The sequence below is a fragment of the Alosa pseudoharengus genome, unplaced genomic scaffold (assembly GCF_046254945.1).
Source record: "Alosa pseudoharengus isolate Yale_2024_CS ecotype anadromous, Long Island Sound unplaced genomic scaffold, YU_APseudo_1.1 YU_APseudo_1.1_scf_23, whole genome shotgun sequence".
Lineage (NCBI taxonomy): Eukaryota > Metazoa > Chordata > Actinopteri > Clupeiformes > Clupeidae > Alosa > Alosa pseudoharengus.
The window spans coordinates 1,080,904-1,104,278 of NW_027468685.1; the positions used below are offsets into that span (position 1 = coordinate 1,080,904).

Genomic DNA, 23,375 nt, shown 5'->3' on the forward strand with positions numbered 1-23,375 from the left:
GTGGACATCAGGTGTGGTGTGTCCTACCGCAGTGCCGATCCGCAGTGTGTGTGCGTGTGCATGTCTCTGTGTGAGTGTGTGTGTGTGTGTGTGTGTTTGCGTCTCTGTGTGTGTGTGTGAGTTAATGCACGTCAGCAGCCAGGAAATGCTGCTGCTGCTGCTATTCTTCAGTGAACAGTGTGCTAGAGAAGAGAGGAGGAGAGAGAGAGAGGGTAGGAGGAGGGAGGAAAGAGAGGAGAGAGAGATGCAAGATAGGGAGCGTGCACGTCTGTATTTATGTGAGTGTGTGTGAGACAGAAAGAGAGAGGGGGAACAATCGTATGTGTGTGTGTGTGTGTGTGAGAGAGAGAGGGACAGAACAGAAGAGTGTCGAGCGTCAGGGTGTGTGTGTGAGCAAGGGAGGGCGTGCAGGGACGAGAGAGAGGAGAGGACGACAGCCTGACCAAATAAAGCCATGGGGGAGTGTGTGTGTGTGGCCCCCCCGTCTCTATAAATACGTTTCGCGTCTGCAGGATCAGGTTTGGCGGCTGGGTCTTCTCGGCTGCGCACACACACACACACACACTCACTCGGCTCTCCACCGCTCTCCGCCGCCACACACTCTCACACACACACACCGACGCCCGCGCCATGCCTCGAGTGGACGCAGACCTCAAGCTGGACTTCAAGGATGTCCTGTTCAGACCAAAGAGGAGCAGCCTGAAGAGCCGCTCCGAGGTAAGTGGAACATGGGCCGGGAGAGGGCCGGATGAGGGCCACATGTGGCTCAGAGCTGGGCCGGATGAGGGCTGAGTGTTAACAGCCATCCTGGCTCGTTTGGTTATTTATTTGTGCTCATGCGTGTTAATGTGTGTGTGTGTGTGTGTGTGTGTGTATGTAGATAGATAGATACTTTATTGATCCCCAAGGGGAAATTTGTGTGTGTGTATGTGTGTGTGTGTGTGTGTGTGCTGGTTTAAGATAGGGGAGATCATGTGAGAGAACAGTTGCCCTGAAAGCACACGTGTGCTTATAAATAACCGGGTGGGGGTGGGGAGGGGGGATGTGTGGATGGTGTGTGTGTGTCTACAGTATGTGTGTGTGTGAGTGCGTGTGTGTTTGTGTGAGTGAGTGTGGAGGGGGGATGTGTGGATGGTGTGTGTGAGAGAGAGAGTGTGTGTGTGTTTGTGTGAGTGTGTAAGAGAGAGTGTGTGTGTATGTGAGAGTGTGTGTGCATGTGAGAGTGTGTATGTGAGAGTGTGTGTGTTGTGTGTGTGCATGTGAGAGTGTGTGTATGTGAGTGTGTGTGTGTGTGTGTTTCATTTGGGATAGCATCCTGTTAGAGAGGGGAGCCTAGACACAATCTCTGGTGAAGATGTTACCAGATCGTTAGACCTTTCCGCCCTTCAAGCATTTATTGACAACATTAGTTCTTCATCATGTGGCCCTGTAGTGTGTGTGTGAGTGTCTATGTGTGTGTGTGATTGCGTGTGTGAGTGTGAGTGCATGCGTGTTTGTCTATGTGTGTGTGTGAGTGTCTGTGTGTGTGTGTCTATGTGTGTGTGTGTGTATGTATCTCTTGACAACATTAGTTCTTCTGCGTCATCATGTGGCCCTGTAGTGTGTGTGTGAGTGCGTGTGTGAGTATGCGTATGTATGTGTGTGAGTGAGTGCGTGTGTAGGTGTGCGTGTGTGTGTGTGTGTGTAAGTGTAGGTGTGTGTGTGCTGCTCTCTCAGGCCAGATATGGCAGCTGTGTTTATGAGTAAACAACCCTTCGCTAGCATGGAGGAATGGGTTGTGAAAGGACACACACACACACGCACACACACAGAAGTAGAGAATGCAGAAGGCCCTCTGAGGTGTCATCAAGGTTCCAACAGGGTAACCCAAACCTGGCAGCTCAGCCAGCAATTGTAACCACATTCAGCTCTCATATGGCCCATAATTCGGCTCTGATGTGGCCCTGATGTATCCCTGATGTGGCCCTGATGTATCCCTGATGTAGCCCTGGTGTGGCCCTGATGTGGCTCTGTACAAGTCTCTCAACAAGTAATGTCAACGATTTAACTATTTTACACACAAGCTAATGAGGCTAGCATGGCGTGTTTTGGAGGAAGGGGTCAAATCACCATGTAGCATAGCAGATTTAGACAATAAAGCTAACGCAATAAAGCTAACGCATGCGGTCCAGTCAAATCACCCAGCCGAGCTATATTAACTGTGCATGTGAACATACTGACTGACAGCCAAACTCTTCTGTCTTCTAGTGTTGACTGTTTTCATTCATTCATATTTTCTTTACAACCATCTCTGTCTCTCTCTCTTTCCTGAATGGAGAAAACAGCTACACAAACAGCTAGTTTCCCTCAGTTCCTCTCAGAAATGAAAGGTATTTTAGGCGTTTTTAGTCCCTGAAACAAGAGCAGCATCAGACAAGACACAGACAGACACACACACAGAGAGAGAGAGAGAGAGAGAGGAGCTTTCCACAAGTGGGTTAGCAGGTCAGGTCTCAGGTGGGAGAGGGAGTGGTGAGGAAAAGTGAGGGACACACACACTGCTCTCTGCTGACACACACACACACACACACACACATTTAAATTAAATTTAGATCACTGTCATTTATGACACCAAGATTTCTAACATTACCCTTTGTTTTAAGCCCTTTAATATCAAGGAGTGACAACCTTAAGTCTTTCCTCTTTTTTACCAAAAATAATTACTTCAGTTTTTTCTTTGTTCAACTGAAGACATTTTTTTAAGATATCCAGTTGTTGATCTTGTCAATACACTGACAAAGAGATTCAAGGGGACCCTAGTCATTAGGCGAAAGAGCTAAGTAAGGTTGGGTGTCATCAGCACAGCTACGATAGGAAATCAAATTGTTTGTGATGGTTTGTCCAAGTGGGAGCATATAGAGGTTGAATGACCCCTGGGGAACACCACAGGTCAAGGACGTTGGCGTTGAGGTACAGCTGCCGATGGCAACAAAGAAGCTCCTTTCTTGTAGATATGATTTGACCCAGTGGATGACTATACCTGTAAATCCAACAGTGCTCTAATCTGTGTAGTAATATGTTGTGACCAACAGTGTCGAAGGCTGCACTAAGGTCCAGTAGTTTTGCCTGCATCTGTATTGAGGCGTATGAGCTCATTCAGTGCTGCACTAAGGTCCAATAGTTTTGCCTGCATCTGTATTGAGGCGTATGAGCTGTTTCAGTGCTGCACTAAGGTCCAATAGTTTTGCCTGCATCTGTATTGAGGTGTATGAGCTGTTTCAGTGCTGTAATTTGCCTGCATCTGTATTGAGGCGTATGAGCTGATTTGCCCGAAAACCTGACTGAAAGTAATAGGGGTGTCACGATTCTCCAAATCCTGGATTCGATTTTATTTTCTATTTTAAAGCCACGATTCGATTCGATTTTCGATCTTTTTTTTAATATTACTATTAATGCATTCCTTAAAGGAACACGCCACCCAAAATCAGTAGTAATATATGTTCTTACCTTAACTTTCACGAGTTGAGTCATACCTCTCCCGCGCCGGTAGGTGCACTCAAACGCTCTGTCGCGCGGCGCGAATGTGTTAGCATGTTGCTATGCTAGCGGGCTCTGCCGTAATTGTAAAGCAATTTACAAAAGATTCACTGAACAAAAATGCTGATGTGGTACATGAAAATGTAGCTAAAAATGTGGAGAATGCAATGCAATCAAGCATTTTGGACGATATATTGTCACAAGCTGGCAGAATAGGCAACAGGCCGATGTGCGTTTTATTTGGAGACTGTTTTGCGCGACAGAGACTGAGTTTGCTGCTGATATTCTGGGGATAGGCCTAGCCAATGTACGACTTTAGCCTTTTAATATATTTGCTTCATTAAATCAGTCTTTCTAGAACAGGCAAGGGCTTTCTAGCCTCACGTCAGCAGCGCTGCATCACCCATATAGCCTACATTAAAACAACCAACGGATGGTGGGCGGGTGCGGTTTTGAAAATTGGTCAACAAACTTTGGTGCTGATGGATGATAAGTTTTGCTATGCAGTTATGGTTGAAATAATAGCCCATCAGCGCATCTCTAGTGTGTGTGCCTCTCTCTAGCTCAGAGGGGAGGGAGAGGCTGAGGGTCGATCCAGCATGGATTCTAAACTCTGTGGTGGATAGGATCTACAATTAGGTGTTAATAATATTACCACGCTAGGTCGAAGTACTCCCAAGTGCTATTGCGCCACACATTGTAGTTCTCCTGTTTATTCGCTTGGAAAATCGCCACGTTTCATGTTGTGTGACGTACACATTTTTATCAACTACTCGTGCAACTGTATTTAAGTAGGGAAAATGTGGAGGTGTTTGATTACTGCTATGTTCCTCTCTCTACGACCACGGCAGAGCCCGCTAGCATAGCAACATGCTAACACATAACACGTTTCCCGTTTACCAACAAAACTAAATGCGCGCGCAGCCGTGGGGCAGAAGACGCTTGGTGGCCGTCCACAGCGTTATAAACTTAACCTAAATAGTCGGCTGCTGTAAGCTACAATCGGAATTTTTTGTATACCCCTGTTGTCTCAATGATAACATCTCATTTCAGAGTTTGCCGTTCATTTGCATTATTAATATAACATCGTATTTTGTCATTTTTGGCAAAGACATGCATTCAGTTAGGGATATTGAACATATTGAACATTCTAACCATCGTGATTTCGAATTGGTGCAGTTTTCAGCATAAAAACTCATTTTATTCTATTCAAGGGGAGCACTGCTCTATGCTGTTTTATGGTGCTTTCTGCCTCTTAGTTGCGCAAGCATGTTTTCGTGACGTTGCATAGAAATCCATGTATATGTCATTGACCTTTTTTTGGCCTTTTCCTTTTCTGTTTAGGGGGGCTTTTATTTTGAAACCGCTTTTGAAACTGTTCCAACCATGAGGTTGTAATGTAACAGATCAAACATTAGTGAAACATAGTGAAATAAAACAACAAGAGATAATTTCATTGTTTCAGCACACTCTGAAGAGACCCAAGGTTAGTGTTCATATAATATGTACTTTTCAATGTGCATTTTAAGCCTTAAAGTAATTTTGGACTGTAACTAGATCATCTTTTCACTTGCTAAGTTGAGTAGGCTAGGCTAAGTTAGTGTTAATTGACGTGAATGAGCGACAAAACACTTCCACACCTGTGATTTCTGAGTAGCAAGAGGGGCTTCGATTTCGGTAGGATGATGTGTATATTTTAACTGGCTGCAGCCTAAAATTAGAGGAGTGTTGACGCCGAAGTTCAGCATGTGCGTTTGTGCGTACATACATGTTAAGATGTGACATTGGGGGTGTGGCTGCATCGTCGATTCTACTTTTGAGTTTGAAGTTCGAGATTGAAATGTAATTTCGATCGATTTCGACATAAAATCGAAATCGTGACACCCTTAGAAATTAATCAAAATACCCATTTGATGTTAGGAAGGTGGCAGTAAGTAACTGAGATAAGTTCAGTGGCTAGGTAATAATGTAAACTCTATTTTTGATCCCAATCACCAAAAAGCATGCCCTTTATGTCTGTGTACGAAGGCTATACAGGATTTGTACGATAAACACAACCAAGAACAAAACCGCTTGAAACTAGCAGAAATTATAATCAGAAGTTCATTTTAACCAAAAACCGGGACAATTCTTGCCCCAGAAATTATTAATTATCCAGGACAGTCACTCAAAAAAGAGAACAATCCCGGGAAATCCAGTGCATGTGGCAACCCTACTCTTAGCTGCTCTATATAATGTACTGGACTCTCCATGTAGGTATCTGCTTTAACTGCTTATATAATGTACATCCTGGACTCTCCATGTATCGGCTTTAGCTGCTTATATAATGTACAGGGGCCAGTTCCCCAAAACGTTCTTATCAGTGTTGCCAATTTAGCGACTTTGTCGCTAGATTTAGCGACTTTTGGCCGTCTCTGGCGACTGAAAAGTATATCTAGCGACTGACAACAAATCTGGCGAATTTTTCGTGTGTCTGGCGACTTTTGTTTTCTCTATGCGTTATCCTTCGGTTTGCCCAGGCTGACTCGTTGTTTAAACGTCAGAAAATCTCCCCTCATGCCTGTTTCGTTAGTGAATTACATCGCAAATTTGCCCAAAGCGTTGCCCCATGATTATAAAAGGAATGACTGGCCTATATAGTATCAGCCCATTTTATTACAAGGAAGTAGATGTTCTATAGATCTAAGCTCAGACAACGCTCATTGGAAGGTGCAGCAACTTTGGCTGAAATTACAACGAGAGTCAACGAGACGAGAGCAATGACATGATGACAGGGAAACAGGGACACGCTTGCCAGCATCGTTCAACAATTGAACAAAGGAAGTAGGCTAGCCTACAACTTCATTCACAAGCAAAGCAGTGAATGTTTATAGCATTCGTTCAGGCTATGTAGGCCTAGCTTCAATGTTGTCAATGCAAGTTGATGCAGGACTGTCGGCTGAGTAAAAAAAAAAAAAAAAAAAAATTCTATCGCTCTGTCCGAGTGACTATATTATGTAGCCGAAATATATGCCTATGGTCACATTATAATCAGACTTCAAGCAGTGCAAAGCAGATGCAGCAGTGAATAGGTTGGAAATGACTGCTTTTCAGCCACCTGATGCTAGTGTAGTAGATGATAGGCTACAGAAAGTAAAGTGTAGCCTATCAATAAATATACAAATATTAAATCAAATATATTTAAACTAGGCTCTTAAAGCTGTCTATATGAGTAGGAGAAAAGCAAACAGGAGTAAAAGGGAATTGGGAAAAGGGAACGTTTTTTTTTTTGGGGGGGGGGGGTACGACGTGCTGACGTAATTCATATGCAAATTAGCGCATGACGTCATCTAGCGACATTTAGCGACTTTTGGAGCTGGCTTTAGCTACTTTTCATTCGAAATAGTTGCCAACACTGGTTCTTATCGCTAAGTAGTTCTTAACCTATTCCTTAACCTCTCTCTTAACGTTATGGCACGATTCCCAAAATGTTCGTATGCTAAGTATAACTTCTGTAAGTCACACGTTCGTAAGGTTGGTCTGGACCATTCGTAAGCTCCCTCTTAGCGTTGTTTGAGCTCTCAAGACGCTAGTCGCCGCCACTGTGCAGCAGTCTTTAGAAATCAGCGCAGCGCTGTACAAGTCAAACTATGGTAGGCCGACAGTATGTTGACAATGTTGTGGCTCAACGATGATTTTATGTTATGGACATTTTAAGACTAATAATAAAATATGTTCGCAATGGATGCAGGCCTATTTATGAAGTTTACTTTATTTGGTATCAGAACTAATATGGTGGTAATTAGCCTAGGCTATTTAGTAATGTCATTAAAGCGTTCAAATTGGCAATCACTTTTGATAATTAAAAGCTGGCAAAGAATTTGCCTCTAAATGGCTAAGATCTATAAATGGGTAAGCATGGTGGTGTCCAGTAAGCGACCAACTAGGCCTATGGCAGCGATCCAACGTGTCCTTGTATTGAATCAAAAACGCTGTGTAGCCTAGTCCATGTCGCTCCATGCCAATCAATTATAATTGTAAGGTACCTTATCATAGTAATATAAAAGTGTATTACATAATGTTTAGAAGTCGTTAAACCCATGTCAAGAAGCGGCACAAGTGGCACAATGGGATAAGGAGGGTGGATGATTTAGCGAGGGATAGGCCTACCCGGTTAGTCTACCCGTCACAACATATCGTGTGAACATATTACTGACAATTTTATAATTTAGTTAATAGTTTATATTTTACTGATAACTTAAACTATCTTAAAATAAATGTTACTGGAATAATTTGAGAAATGTTTAATTTGCATAGAACGTGTTTCTTAACGCCGTCATGCACCTTCACGTGAAGTAGAAAATCGATTCCTGAGCAATCAATGCCAACTAATTCAGCACCTTCACTTGGGACAGCGCCTTTGTAACGTCGAACGTAAGAGGCAGCGTGTTAAGAAGCTTCCTAAGGGACACTTCGGGGAACACACTTAGGAACATAAACAACTTTGGTAAGATATATCTTTTGAGTGTTCTTAGCGCGCTAAGAGTGAGCGTTATCGGGGAACCGGCCCCTGGACTCTCCATGTAGGTATCTGCTTTAGCTGCTTACCTACTTATATAACTTATGTTATATTCTGTAATACCTTTATAATATCCTAGAGTCACTATAGTATTTCTATAGTAATCTCATAGTACTTCTATAGTATGTCCCAAATTACTATAGTATTCCTATAAGATTACTATAATATTTTGTCCCAAAATACTATAAGATTCCTATAGTAGGCCTACTTTTTCCTAAGGGTAATTAGGCCATGCATAACCAACACATAGACATAAAATTTTCTGTCATTTAACATCGGTCATCCTAATTAATGTATTTTAAATTGTTTTCATATTTAAATATGACGGCCAGAAAAATGTAAGATTACTTTACATTTGTTATTTTATGTTGGTTCAGTGGCGTATTTTTCGACGTTTTCCTTTAGTTTTCAGTCCATAATGGCAGCCGTGCTGTCACGTCATGGGGGCAACTGTTGCTATGGAGCGTTCTATTGAGTTTCGCCTCTTGGGCTTCTATACTCTTTGCTCATGCTTATTTGTTAGCAAGCTAGCACTCGTTTTAGCTAAACACTTGACTATGCCAGCCCAGCAATCATTTAAAGGGGCTTTCGGTATCATTCACGGATAAAAACCTTTGTTAACAGCTTATTGTACATTCCTAATAGGATAGTCACACACTTGGAAACACTTCGAAGGTATCTAGCCCATCCTATAAGTTTGTGTGCATAAAAATAAACCGTAAGCTAATGTTGGGGTCAATGGGGTCTTACGTGTCACCAGGTGGGGGCGCCAGTGCGGCCGCCTCCTTCACAAACTACCCTGAGGAGCAACCATGGCAACCAAATATGTCACAACACTCGAATAATTTAAAAAGTTTTGTTTATTAGAAAAAAATATTTAAAAAGTGTCTTATGGTCACGAAAGTGACGTGGTCCTCAAGTGGAATCCCTCTGCATGGCCACTAGGGGTCGTTGGTCCAGTCCCAACTCGGTTCAGTCGCCGGCAGGTTTAAAAAGTACGAGTGGAACCGCCACTGCTGCTGTTGTGCCTCAGATTTTCTCTCCTGTCTGTCGCTGCTGTAACAGTGCAGAGAATTAGCTACTAGAGAATTAGCTGCTAGGTGGTGATTGAACTGCCAAGCCTACCAGTCCATATAGTAACAGATGTCATAGCACAGCACACAGTCACCACAGATAAAAAAACAGTTGCACACCCCACCATCCCTCTATATAATAATCACCGCACAATATACTGTATAGCACACAGTCACCAGCCGGATTCGAACCTGCGAACAGCTGTCCCTCGGAGCGGAAGTCGAGCGTGTTGACAATTGAGCTAAAATCCCCCGGGTTGCTCGCGAAAAAAAAAACCCACCAAGATGTGGCAGCTAACCATAGACGGCAGTTCAGGGTTTGTGCCCTTATATTTTGTGAAACGTAGCGAGATATAGGCACTATTAATCCAAAACTTTGGTTTGCTAACCAAAGAATACTGCTGAGCTTGTGTAAGCTACAATTTAGTTTGACCAGACCTAACTGTAGTAAACAACGTCTAAACGTCTCTCTTTAGCACCCCCGCTGGGTTGCTTGGCTAGTTTGCACCTCAGAAACGTGTCTGGTGGAACGTTTGGCTGGGTTTGCCAAAACGTTCCCAGGGGAACGTTTCCCTAATGAGACCAGGTTGGTTAATCACGAACATTTTAAAGTGACAGGCACTCAATTAGACCTAAGTTTATACACTACCAAGACGATCTACCCCCCCCCCCCCCCCACCCCCCGTTGTCCAAGTCAGCTACCGCCACAAATGTAATCCAATTCTGTGGGAAACACTGGCTTGCCTCCATAGAGCTTGATGTGCTCTTCTAATATGCCATTGAGAAGCATCACTTGGTGGTAGAGCCTCCGATCCTTGACATCTAGAAAACAGAGTGGCTCTGGCATATAGTGTTTAACCTGACAATAGCCAGATGAATTTCGCTCCGCCTAGCTCCACTCATCCATCTGGAACCGATCCATTGAAGTGTTGCTTCAGAAGGCTGGGCCTAATAAAAAAATGCTTACATATGATTGAATAAGCCACTTGTCCGTCATCTATTGACGTGCTACTTCAACCACTCACATCGAAGCCAACCCGTGACGCTGATAACAGTCTCACAGTCGCTTCTACGCTATGTCACATCTATGAAACTCCCGCCCTGCGTCCTGATTGGCTGAACCATAAAGTCGGTTGCATTAATCACTCTCAATGGAAGAGGTCCCAGATGGATGTGAGTGAAGCTAGCCTGGCTATTGTCAGGTTATATAGTGTTGTCACGATACCAAAATTATGACTTTGATACGATACCTGCCATAAATATCTTGATACTCGATACTGAAACGATATCCAAATCCTAAAATATCTGGAAAAGAAAGGACGCAGGTCTCCTCCAAGTGTACGGAGTCATTTGTGTTGAATTTGGTGCACTTTTGGTCAATTCTGGGTTTTAAACTTCTAAACTACATAATTATTATGACCGCCGCGCAGCGAAGCGGCGGTCATATAGGTTTAGTCAGATTTTTTTATTTTTTTCTTTTTCGCATGTCCAAATTTCCGTCAATGATTCCCGGGACACTGAAAGACCGGGGTAGACGAAACTTGGTGGGCATGTAACCCCATCGTTTTCTCGTTTTGATCTGTAGCCCCCCCGCTGGACTGCACCTCCCGAAAGGAGGGTAGGGAAGACACAGTTTTCTGTGAATATCTCGAGAACCGTAAGGTGTAGGAGGACCATTTTTTTTTGTATGTTGATCTCAAGGGGCCATGTCAACCCATTCCATAACCACTCATTTCATGTATAGCGCCACCTAGTTAAACACAAAAAAGTAAAAATGAGGTGTTGTAATCGCAGGTATCTGTGACCTAACATAGTCAAAACTGCACGAAATTGGAAGTGTAGGATCATTATGACACCCTCCGAATGCAATATCTTGAGAACTGTAGGGCCTAGGATGACCATTTTTTTCCGTATGTTTGCCTCCAGGGGTCATGTTAACCCATTTCATGTGCACACATGTGCACAAACAGATACACACACACACACACATACATTCACAGTAATCATACATATGACACATACTCACACAGTAGACATATGTACGCTTGCATGCACAGGCACAAACGCAGGCACACACACAAGCACGCACACACACACACACACCCACACACATAACATAAACATAACACAAACAATCAAGAATTTCTCAGAATTATGAACAGGCAAGAAGATGGAGGTGGGGTTGTATAAAATGAATTTTACATGTGAAATCTATGAACTAATCATGTTTTGGTACTTGTTGTCTAGCAGATACCAGTGAGAATTGAGTGTGGATAATGCAATTTAGTGAGACAGTTAGGATCATATAGGCCTTTCAGCGTGATTTCTTTTTTGTGGAAAAAATGTGCTGGACTGGGCGGCGGTCATATTTTGTACCGCTCTGCGGTACATCTAGTTATTTTTGTAGTCAGTAAAATAGTAGTTTGTGTGTGATTAAGTCCTTTATTGTTTGTTATAGCTCATTTATATTGTGTGGTGTTTTGGCAATAAATTACCTTTAAATAGCAAAAATAGGCTAGATCAAGGTCAGTGTTGAAATTACTGCATGCAAATCACTTAATGCTATTCAGAAGAGCCTAATCTTTAGGCCATCTGATGTAGGCTAGCCTAGGCCTTCCTGTGTTTATGGGATTTCTTTGACAGTTGCAAAGGGAAAAAAAGTGAAGAAAGTCTTCTTAGCTCCCAGACAGTGTAATTTAATAAGTATGTTTCAACCACTCAGGTCTTAATCAGAGGCCTAAACCATTATCTGTTGCAACATCTGTGTGCATTCCTACATTAGGTCTATTACTTTGATAGTTAACATAATTTGCTACCACATAACAAATACCAATACTAAAGTTTCTCACAAACTTTCCTGCATACTTCTTAAATGTGCTGCAGTCAGATGGGTGTCCTAGACATAACTAGATCTTGAGCATCTACAGTGTTGAATGAGCAGTTTTTGCAGTGATCACTACTGGACATTCCACATTGCTAGACAGCACCTGAGTGAGGATAGACTTATTTCCACTTCACAAATAACCATCGCTAACTGCAAAAGCTACAGGGACATTAATCAGTTCATAGCTGAGGATTTGTCCTAGGTCCACTTTCCTTTCAGCATCATATGTAGTAATGATGCACTGGATAATGTTTCTTTTTGTTGCACTATAAAGGATATCTTGTCTAAATTCTTTGCAAATAATGCAATCTCCATAGCACTCCTCAAACATGCACACTCTTCCATTTTTCTGCATGGCTGGAATTTGAATGATAGGAAAGAGCACCAGTGAGATGTTTTAATCGCCTTTAATTTACTCGCCTTTACAGTAAAAAAAAAAATACAGTGTAAATCCTCTGTAAAGACAACTGTTCATAATAGTTAATGACAAAGGACTTTCTACAGAAAAATGAGCAGTCACCTACTATTCTATCAATTTATTATCAAGGAATCTATTTTGTTTCTAAACGTCATACTGAATCTTTATATTTTAATTTTAGCTTATTTTCATTTGCTACTTGAGGGTAATTTCTGTCCTGTCCTGTCCTGTCCTACAACATATCTGATACATGCCTTATTTGCCTTATATTACAATGCCTTATTTTTTGCAATTACTATGATATCTGATGGCAAAACCAAAAAGTATGTGAATTATGCTAATTAGCAAGCTTAAAACTCAAAATTGAGCTTAGTAAACAAAATATTTGAATTCAGCACCCTCAAATTGTGTGAAATAGCCCCTTTACCGACTTTTCCTCAAATTTGCCAACAGGACTTTTTCTGAACTTTTGTTAGCTATCTGCTCTCCCTCTATTATGGATGTTCTCTGAATAATCAAAAGCACACACATGCAAAAAGTTATGGATGTCCTCTGAATAATCTTCATTAGTGAAAGCAGATGCTAACAGTGATGCTGTTGTTGCTACGGTACTGATGCTGTTGTTGCTACGGTACTGATGCTGTTGTTGCTACGGTACTGATGCTGTTGTTGCTACGGTGCTGGTGCTGATGTTTTAGCCACGGGCCTGCAGCATCCTAAACTCTCACCTTCCTTCTCCTCCTTCTCTCTCTTCCTCCTCAATCCCATGGTCCTCCTCTTCTGCCCAATATTCCTCCACCTTCTCTTCCTCCTCCTCTTCTGCCCAATATTCCTCCTCCTCCTCCTCCTCTTCTGCCCAATATTCCTCCTCTTCCCCCTCCTCCAACTCTTCCTTTTCTGCCCAATTGTCCTCCTCCTCTTCCTCCTCCTTCCCATCTTCCTCCTCTTCCTCCGCCTCTTCTGCCCAATATTTCTCCTCCAACTCTTCCTTTTCCTCCTTCTCATCTTCCTCCTCCTCCACTTACTTTCACCTCCTCCTCCCCTCTTCCCCCTCTCTCCTCCTCCTTCCCTTCCTCCTCTCTCCTCCTTCATCTCCTTCTCCTCTTCCCAGGTGGACTTGCAGAGGACCTTTACATTCCGTAACTCCAAGCAGACGTATAATGGCATCCCCATCATCGCCGCCAACATGGACACCACGGGTACCTTCGAGATGGCCCAGGTTCTGAGCAAAGTGAGTGTACAACCCAGTAACCATAGCAACAGGCAGGGGTTGGTGGAGCGCCACCTGCAGGCCAACCAGTAAAAAGCAGAAGACAAAACACTGCTGTACACAAAGAGCAGTTTGCCTGTTAGTTTGATAGTGATGAGACTAGTCTACCTACACCCATGGCTAGTCCCCATCTAAACCTACTAGTCCCCATCTCCCCATCTAAACCTACACTCACGTCTCGTCCCCATCTAAACCTACTAGTCTACACTCACGACTAGTCCCCATCTAAACCTACTAGTCCCCATCTAAACCTACTAGTCCCCATCTAAACCTACACTCACGACTAGTCCCCATCTAAACCCCATCTAGTCCCTATGGCCCACATCTTACCCTGCACCCATGAGTTTGCCTGTTAATTAATCAATGATTTGAAATGTCCTCATCTCCCCCGCATGCACACACACCCTTCCTCCCTCTCTCCCTTTGTCACTTCATACCCCTCTCTCTCCCTCTCTCTCTCTCCCTCTCTCTCCCTCTCTCTCTCTCCCTCTCTCTCTCTCCCTCTCTCTCTCTCTCCCTCTTTCTCCCTCTCTCTCTCTCTCCCTCTCTTTCTCTCCCTCTCTCTCTCTCTCTCCCTCTCTCTCTCTCTCCCCAGCACACTCTCTTCACCGCTATGCAGAAGCACTATTCCCTGGAGGAGTGGAAGAAGTTTGCTGCTGATCACCCAGAATGCTTAGAGGTAAACACACACACACAGATACATTTCTCAAAAACCATTACAAAACACTCACTGGACCCCATTGGTCCCCAAACACACATTTCCTAAAACACACACTCTAAATACTAACTGCTACAAACACCCGTATCCTCAAATGAGAACCGTGTTAATCCCCACGCCCTCATCCTCATGCTTGGAGAAGCGGTAATCTATCTCAGTTTAATGGGTTCAGTTACTGAGGGCTTATGGCACTGTGTGTGTTTGTAGAGCCCTAATGACCTCTTAATGGACCCTCCCTCTCCTCAGCATGTCTGCAGGCACAGTGTGTGTGTGTGTAGAGCCCTAATGACCTGTTAAAGGACAATTCGAATTTGCAAAATGAACCTAGGGGTTAATAACACATGTGTACCGAGTTCGACCGTTCGCTGGGATTTGTTTTGATGCTAATCGAATGTGACCAGTTTTATTGCAAACCGCTAATTAGCATTTAACGCGAGCCTTCGGGGCACACATACAGTAGAAAGAAATCGCTATTTCTATTCACTAAAAAGGCACTAAGTAGCATAATGAGGGTCTCTACATGTAAACCGAAGCATTGAGAACTTTGTAAGTGTACAGGCAGTTTATTAAAAAGAAACATATTACCGTTCACGTGTGGTTCACATACAGGCAGGCGCCTTGGGAAAACGAAACTCTGGGATGTGAAGTGAATCTCGTGTGAAACGTTGTTGCTGAAAGAAAGGACTGTGCAAAAGAGAAGCACTGAACGCAACAGGAGACGTAAGAGATGGCAGGTTATTTGAACGAATTTGAAGACATCAAGGATGAACCCTTATTGGACGTCGGAATATAGCCTACCAACGAAGAGCTGCGGAGCTCCATGAAAGGGCTACGAGAGAGAGAGCTACCTGTAGTCAATGCCGCACACAGCCTCGCACTTCTGGAAACTGTAGGCTACCTGCGGACATTGTGAAGCTATGGCCACCAAAGAGGAGTGCCTGTGTTGCATGGAGTGGGACCTGTTGCGTCGCGACCCCCAAGAGACGCAGGGTTTTGTAGAGTCTGAAGATTTCCCCTCATTGAAACTTTTTTCCATGTCCCGAAAAGAAATTGGAGGCGGCGATCCATACCAGAGGGACCAGATGGACATCCACTAAGTAAGTACACTATACACAAGTTATGTTACATCGGAGCTATTATTTCTGATAGGCCTATATTGAGCAAATTACGTTTGATTTTAGTTCACATCTCCTGCCTGTATATGTGAACCAGACGTGAACAGTAATGTGTTTCTTTTTAATAAACTGCCTGTACACTTACAAAGTTCTCAATGCTTCGGTTTACATGAAGAGACCCTCAAAATAGCACCACACTATTGTGTAAGTGTGGTGCTATTTTGAGCCTTGTTATTGGTATAGAGATTTCTTTTTACTGTACGTGTGCCCCGAAGGCTAGCATTAAACGCTAATTAGCGGTTTGCAATAAAACTGGTCACATTCGACTAGCATGAAAACAAATCCCAGCGAACGGTCGAACTCGGTACACATGTGTTATTAACCCCTAGGTTCATTTAGTGCCGGAATTGTCCTTTAATGGACCCTCCCTCTCCTCAGTTATAGACTCAGCATGTCTGCAGGCACAGTGTGTGTGTGTGTGTTCTAGTGTGTATAAGTGTGTGTATTTCTCGTCTGCGTATTTCTGTGTGGGTGCAGCATGTAGCAGCTAGCTCGGGCAGTGGTAAAGTAAAGCGGATCTGTGTTTGTGTGTGTGTGTGTGAGTGTTAGCATGTAGCGGCTAGCTCGGGCAGTGGTAAAGTGAATCTGTGTGTGTGTGTGTGTGTTAGCATGTAACAGCTAGCTCGAGCAGTGGTAAAGCGATCTGTGTGTGTGTGTGTGTGTGTGTGTTAGCATGTAACAGCTAGCTCGAGCAGTGGTAAAGTGAATCTGTGTGTGTGTTAGCATGTAACAGCTAGCTCGAGCAGTGGTAAAGTGGATCTGTGTGTGTGTGTGTGTGTGTGTGTGTGTTAGCATGTAGCGGCTAGCTCGGGCAGTGGGAAAGCGGATCTGTGTGTGTGTGTGTGTGTGTGTGTTAGCATTTAACGGCTAGCTCGAGCAGTGGTAAAGCGGATCTGTGTGTGTGTGTGTGTTTGTGTGTTAGCATGTAACGGCTAGCTCAGGCAGTGGTAAAGCGGATCTGTGTGTGTGTGTGTAAGCATGTAGCGGCTAGCTCGAGCAGTGGTAAAGCGGATCTGTGTGTGTGTGTTAGCATGTAGCGGCTAGCTCGGGCAGTGGGAAAGCGGATCTGGAGCGTCTGAGTGCCATCCTGGAGGCCGTTCCTCAGGTGCGCTACATCTGCCTGGACGTGGCTAACGGCTACTCCGAGCACTTCGTGGAGTTCGTCAAGACGGTCCGAGAGAAGTTCCCCACACACACCATCATGGTGAGTGGCCCCGCATGCCCTGTGAACACCCACGTACAGTAGAAATGTGCTGTTTCAGAAAGAATCCTCTGCTTAATCATTTAAAATAAACATATATATAGAATCCTCTGTATACTCATTTAAAATAAACGTAGATATATAGAATGCAAATTGTGGAACAGTGTGTAATTGATGTATAAAATAATTTGATTGTTTTGACATTTTCATAAACTTAAAGTACAAATGTAAAAGATGCCTACAACCCCCATAATCCCCTTGACTTGTGTTGGGTGGAACAGGCTTAAATGTACTGTAAAAGATGCCTACAACCCCCATAATCCCCTTGGCTTGTGTTGGGTGGAATAGGCTAAATGTACTGTAAAAGATGCCTACAACCCCCATAATCCCCTTGGCTTGTGTTGGGTGGAACAGGCTAAATGTACTGTAAAAGATGCCTACAACCCCCATAATCCCCTTGGCTTGTGTTGGGTGGAACAGGCTAAATGTACTGTAAAGGATGCCTACAACCCCCATAATCCCCTTGTTTTATGTTGGGTGGAACAGGCTGGTAACGTGGTGACAGGAGAGATGGTGGAGGAACTTATTCTGACCGGTGCTGACATCATCAAAGTGGGAATCGGACCAGGTGAATGTGTGTGTGTGTGTGTGTGAGTGTGTGTGTGAATGTGTGTGTGTGTGTGAATGTGTGTGCACTGTTAAAATCCCTCCACGTGTGGCTCTGACCCTGCGTTTGACCTTTGACCTCCAGGGTCAGTGTGCACGACACGAATCAAGACTGGCGTGGGCTACCCACAGCTGAGCGCCGTCATAGAGTGTGCCGACTCCGCCCATGGGCTCAAGGGACACATCATCTCAGTGAGTCCACGTTGTGATGCTCTGATTTGACCACAAGGGGGACATCATCTCAGTGAGTCCACGTTGTGAATGGATGTATGAATGACCTGAACTGCTCTGATTTGACCACAAGGGGGACATCATCTCAGTGAGTCCACGATGTGAATGGATGTATGAATGACCTGAACTGCTCTGATTTGACCACAAGGGGGACATCATCTCAGTGAGTCCACGTTGTGAATGGATGTATGAATGACCTGAACTGCTCTGATTTGACCACAAGGGGGCATCATCTTCATGAACTCTAGGATTGGACAGAATGGCAGGCGCTGTGAGCTCCAGCCCTGACCAGTGATCAGATGTTTGTTATCGGGCTCATGTCTGACTTGAGTGTTCGTGCTCCTGGACTTTTATTCTTTTGTAAATAAAACTATTGTGTCTGTGTATGTCTGTGTGTGTGTGTGTGTGTGTGTGTGTGTGTGTGTGTATGTGTGTGTGTGTGTGTGTGTGTGTGTGTGTGTGCCTCTGTGTGTGTGTATGTATGTGTGTGTGTGTGTGCCTCTGTGTGTGTGTGTGTGTGTGTGCCTCTGTGTGTGTGTGTGTGCCTCTGTGTGTGTGTCCACTGTAGGATGGTGGCTGCAGCTGTCCTGGTGATGTGGCCAAGGCTTTTGGTATGTTTGGTTTTGAAGGACTTCTGTGTATGGACATTTATTCAGGATTTATTTTGTCATGTGAAATAAATAATTTCAATGAGCTCTAATGTATTGTGTGTGTGTGTGTTCATATTGGTGTGTGTGTGTGTTCATATTGGTGTGTGTGTGTGTGTGCATGTGTGTGCGTGCGTGTGTGTGTATGAGTGTGTGTGTGTACATGTATGAGTGTGTGCGTGTGCACGTGTGTGTGTGTATGAATGTGTGTGCGTGTGTGTATGTGTGTGTGTGTGTGTGTATGAGTGTGTGTGTGTATGAATGTGTGTGTGTGTGTGCAGGAGCCGGAGCTGATTTTGTCATGCTGGGTGGCATGTTGGCGGGTCACGACCAGTGTGCCGGTGACATCATCGAGAAGGACGGGAAGAAGTTCAAAATGTTCTATGGCATGAGCTCGGACACGGCCATGAAGAAATACGTCGGGGGAGTGGCCGAGTACAGGTGACCGACACCAGCCATTGGCCAGTCAGAGCAAAGAATTGGCTTCTCTGAAGTGAAGTGGTACCCAGGCCTTACATGTCCTTTTTCCATCAGGGTGGCTAAAACGTAACCTTGAAATGAGTCTGTTGAGTTTTAGGTGATAGCTTGTGGCTAAGGCGTAAGCTTAAGATAAGTTTTACTCGTTGATTAAAATAAGTCTTACTTGTTGATTAAGATAAGTTTTACTCGTTGATTAAAATAAGTCTTACTTGTTGATTAAGATAAGTTTTACTCGTTGATTAAAATAAGTCTTACTTGTTGATGTTTAGGTGATAGCTTATGGCTAAGACTTTAGCTTGAAATACGTCTTACTCGTTGATTTTTAGGTAATAACCTATAGTGTTCAATATCTCTAAAGTTACCTGAAACTTCCTTGGTTGCTTTATGAAGTTTTTGGTTTGTTTTACCTAAAGCTTCCAAGTTTTGTTTGCTTAAATAAAAACTTCTTTGGTTGCTTTACAAAATCATTTTATTTCACATGCAATTGGCAAACGTTTTCCTATATAAATGTAACGTGTTGTCGTTTTCCTTCACATCTCTATATACTGTAAGCGCTAAATAAATGTAACATTTAGCTGTTTGTCGTTTTCCTTCACATGTCTACATAAGCGCTATATAAATGTCATGTTTAGTTGTTTGTCGTTTTCCTTCACATGTCTACATAAGCGCTAAATAAATGTAACATTTAGCTGTTTGTCGTTTTCCTTCACATGTCTACATAAGCGCTAAATAAATGTAACATTTAGCTGTTTGTCGTTTTCCTTCACATGTCTACATAAGCGCTATATAAATGTAACGTGTTGTCGTTTTCCTTCACATGTCTACATAAGCGCTATATAAATGTTATGTTTAGTTGTTTGTCGTTTTCCTTCACATGTCTACATAAGCGCTATATAAATGTAACGTTTTGCTGTTTGTTGTCGTCTGTGTTGCGTCCCTCAGGGCATCGGAGGGTCGGACGGTGCAGGTGGCATATAAGGGCGACGTGGAGAACACAATCCGCGATGTCCTGGGCGGCTTGCGGTCCACCTGCACGTATGTGGGGGCCGCCAAACTCAAGGAGCTGAGCCGGAGGACCACCTTCATCAGAGTCACACAGCAGTCTAGTCACATGTTCACCTAGTCACACACACACACACATACACGCACTTCCATTACACACACACACTTCCATTACACACACACACACATACACACACACACACACACTCACACACACACACTCACACACACACACACATACATACACACACACTTCCATTACACACACACACACACACACACACATACTGTACACACACACTTCCATTACACACACACACACACATAGTCTTGCCTTCTCTTTGCCTGTGTTACTTTAAAATTCAACATGTTTACTTGAACATTCTTTCTAAATCTCACAAACACACTATTTCCCTCATGGGATCAAAAGAGTATATATACTATACTACACAAACACACACACGCACACACTACACAAACACTACACAAGTACACACACACTACACAAACACACACACTACACACACACGCACTACACAAACACACACACTACACCAGTGTTTCTCAAACTTTTTTTCTGGGGACCCACTTTTTAAAAATGACAGACTATCGCGACCCAACTCGTGACTGTGGTAGTTAACAAACTAGATCAGTGGTTCTCAAACTTTTTCTTTCATTCCCCACTTTGAGGGGGCATTCTCGAGCCCCACCTGTCCCTCATCGCTCTAAGAAAGTGGTAGGTCAAGCTTAAAATTGTCAAATTTATTGAAATAATGACAAGTTCTAAATATATCCTCTTCAACAGAGTTAAAATCAGCTGGTGCTGCAGATATAATAATAAATAAATACATAACACACATATTTCTGTTTTCCAGCAACATATTAGGAAGCATAGGCTATTTTACAGCATTGTACAATATATTCAATGAAATACCAACATGCCTCAGTAAATGGATCCATAATCCAGTCATACTGAACACTGCTGGTTGGGAAATATTTTTGAAATAAACTTTGCAGGGATGTGATGTAGGCCTACTGTTTAATACATGGGATCACAAGAGTGGCTCCCAATCAGACGTTTCAGCGATTTCGCCCAGAAATCTCAAAGGCATAATACTGTCGCGATCGAGGCGCCTGTCCCATACTCAAGTGTTTTTGGTGAATGCAGTAATCTTATTTGCTATGTGATGTAGGTGCTTGTCTTTGCCTTGTAACTGGACATTTAACTCATGTATCGCTAAGATATATCAAATATATCGCTAAGATAGGCCAGCTTCGTCAAGAAATGTTCATTAGTGAACGTGCTTGCAGATTCAAACATGCGCTCTTCCTCCAAGAAGAGGCGACTCGGAGCTCAAACACGCGCGACAGCACTTTACCTCGGGAAAGCCACCTTGCCTCGCTGTGAAACAGTACAGCCTTTTGGTCAGCTACCATCTCTTCGCAAAGTGCGGAGAATAGACGGGATTTTAAGGGCCGGGTTTGGATGAAATTCACCACTCTCACAACAACGTTCAAAATCTCATGTAGGTCGGGACTAACTAAGCTGCCTTGATACGAGCGCTTCCCTATGAATAACACAGTGCGTCCATTGCGCATCGGGTGCTACCTGGGCCCAGGCTACAGATAAAAAAAAAAATAAAAAAACTCCTGTTTTTCACGTCAGTTCGCGCCCCACCTGGCATGTCTCCGCGACCCAGTAGTGGGTCGCGACCCACAGTTTGAGAAACGCTGCACTACACAAACAGACACACTACACACACACTACACAAACACACACACTACACACACACTACACAAACACACACACTACACACACACACTCACTACACAAACACACACACACACACACACACACAAACACACACACTACACACACACACACACAACATATGTGCAATAAGTTCTTGTTCACTGACACTGATTGTTTTATGTGTGTGTGTGTGTGTGTTATAAAATATAAAAGCCATAACTAATGTTCCAACCCCTCAGGACTGATATATTTCTTGCTGCTGCAATGGTTTCACAGATGCTGGTCATTGCTGTAGGTATTCTGCGCTGGTCATTGCTGCGCTGGTCATTGCTGTAGGTATACTGTGACTCCGGGTCCTAGCATGGCTAAATCCATTGAGTTGCTGTAAACATTGCACCTTCACTCTCTTAGCATACTAGACACCAGAGTTAGGGAACCCCAAAGTTAGGGAACCCCGGTTCCAGAAAGTAAAAGCTCTACTATGTATTGGTTCTACCTGTGCACATAACACAGGTGATTGCACTAATTAGCTCATCTACCTGGGTGATATAGTAGTATATAAATGCTAATATAAATCTAAATTGCTGTTTAGTGAATGGTTGGAATAAACGTTACCCACCACAGGCCATGGATGCAATACTATGGTCTCTTTTGGGGAAGCTTTGGGAGGCAGACAGACATCCCTCCAATCAGCTGGTGTCTAGCTATAACAGTGATATAGCTAGCTATGGTCAGCTGGTGTCTAGCTATAACAGCTCTATAGCTAGCTATGGTAAGCTGGTGTCTAGCTATAACAGAAATGGCTTCAAGTGTCATTAGGTCCTATGCATATCGTGCCTCCATTGACAGAATGCGCTGGGGAAACCAAGAGAAAGAGTTTGAGCTCTGGGACAAATCCACCCGGTGCATTCTGGGTAAACAGGAAATAAGACAAGGGGTCATGGAGAAAGTCAACTCAATATAGCCACACACCAACCCATCTCCAGCTCCAGTGAGCTGCTCTGTGCATGGCTGGGATCTGACCCACTGGATCCAGTGATTCTATTCTAGATCTATCTGACCCACTGAATCATTCTATTCTAGATCTATCTGACCCACTGGATCCAGTAATTCTATCCGATCTGCTGGACTGGAACAGAGTTCATTCTCAGTCTGAGTTGAATACTGTACTGCACATTATTACTGTATGGCCAGTGTCTGTTAGGGTTGCAGTATTGTTGTGCTCAGCTGGCCGTGGTCCTGTCCTCCTGCATAATCAGTTCACTCAGGAGAAGAAAATCCCTGGCGATTACAAATGGATAATGTGAAATGAATAAATACAAGGTGTCAGAAAGAACATTTGAGTGTGTTTGTTTGTTTGTTTATGTGAGTTATTTGTTTGTTTGGTCATCCCAAGTGGACAATAATGTTACACTAGGTTTGTATAGTGAGCAGTGGTGGAATGTAACGAAGTACAAATACTTAGTTACTGTACTTAAGTAAATTTTCCACGTATTTGTACTTTACTTAAGTAGAATTTATAGTGCATACTTTTGACCTTTTACTTTGTTACATTTTGCAGCTATTATCTGTACTTTTACTCCGCTACATTTGTACAACACCATCGTTCCTTTTTACATTACATTTTATGATCAGTTTTTTTCTCTCTTTAACAAACACATTTGTTTCACCAGGGGGCGGGGTTGCTACCAAAGATACGTGCCCCATTTCTAAATCTTTGAAACTAGTCTAGACCAGGCAAAGCGTGAGCTTGTAGTCATCTGCATTCGGTAGGCTATATTCA

General features: G+C 43.4%; 1 protein-coding gene across 1 annotated transcript; it reads left to right on the forward strand.

Moving 5' to 3' along the window:
- Positions 1-357: 357 nt before the first annotated feature.
- On the forward strand, positions 358-22,886 carry gmpr (guanosine monophosphate reductase). Its single transcript, XM_076301081.1, has 9 exons — positions 358-717; positions 13,561-13,680; positions 14,315-14,398; positions 16,643-16,816; positions 17,360-17,441; positions 17,565-17,671; positions 18,279-18,321; positions 18,639-18,798; positions 19,780-22,886. The coding sequence occupies exons 1-9, from the start codon at positions 631-633 to the stop codon at positions 19,958-19,960; spliced, it is 1,038 nt and encodes a 345-aa protein (XP_076157196.1). The 5' UTR covers positions 358-630; the 3' UTR covers positions 19,961-22,886.
- The last annotated feature ends 489 nt before the right edge of the window (positions 22,887-23,375 follow it).

Bases quoted from the DNA above. Each gene is read 5' to 3' on its own strand.
- gmpr (XM_076301081.1), top strand. From the start codon at position 631: ATGCCTCGAGTGGACGCAGACCTCAAGCTGGACTTCAAGGATGTCCTG. The intron at 17,672-18,278 runs GTGAGTCCACGT...TGTCCACTGTAG, and splicing joins TCAAGGGACACATCATCTCA to GATGGTGGCTGCAGCTGTCC. The intron at 18,322-18,638 runs GTATGTTTGGTT...GTGTGTGTGCAG, and splicing joins TGATGTGGCCAAGGCTTTTG to GAGCCGGAGCTGATTTTGTC.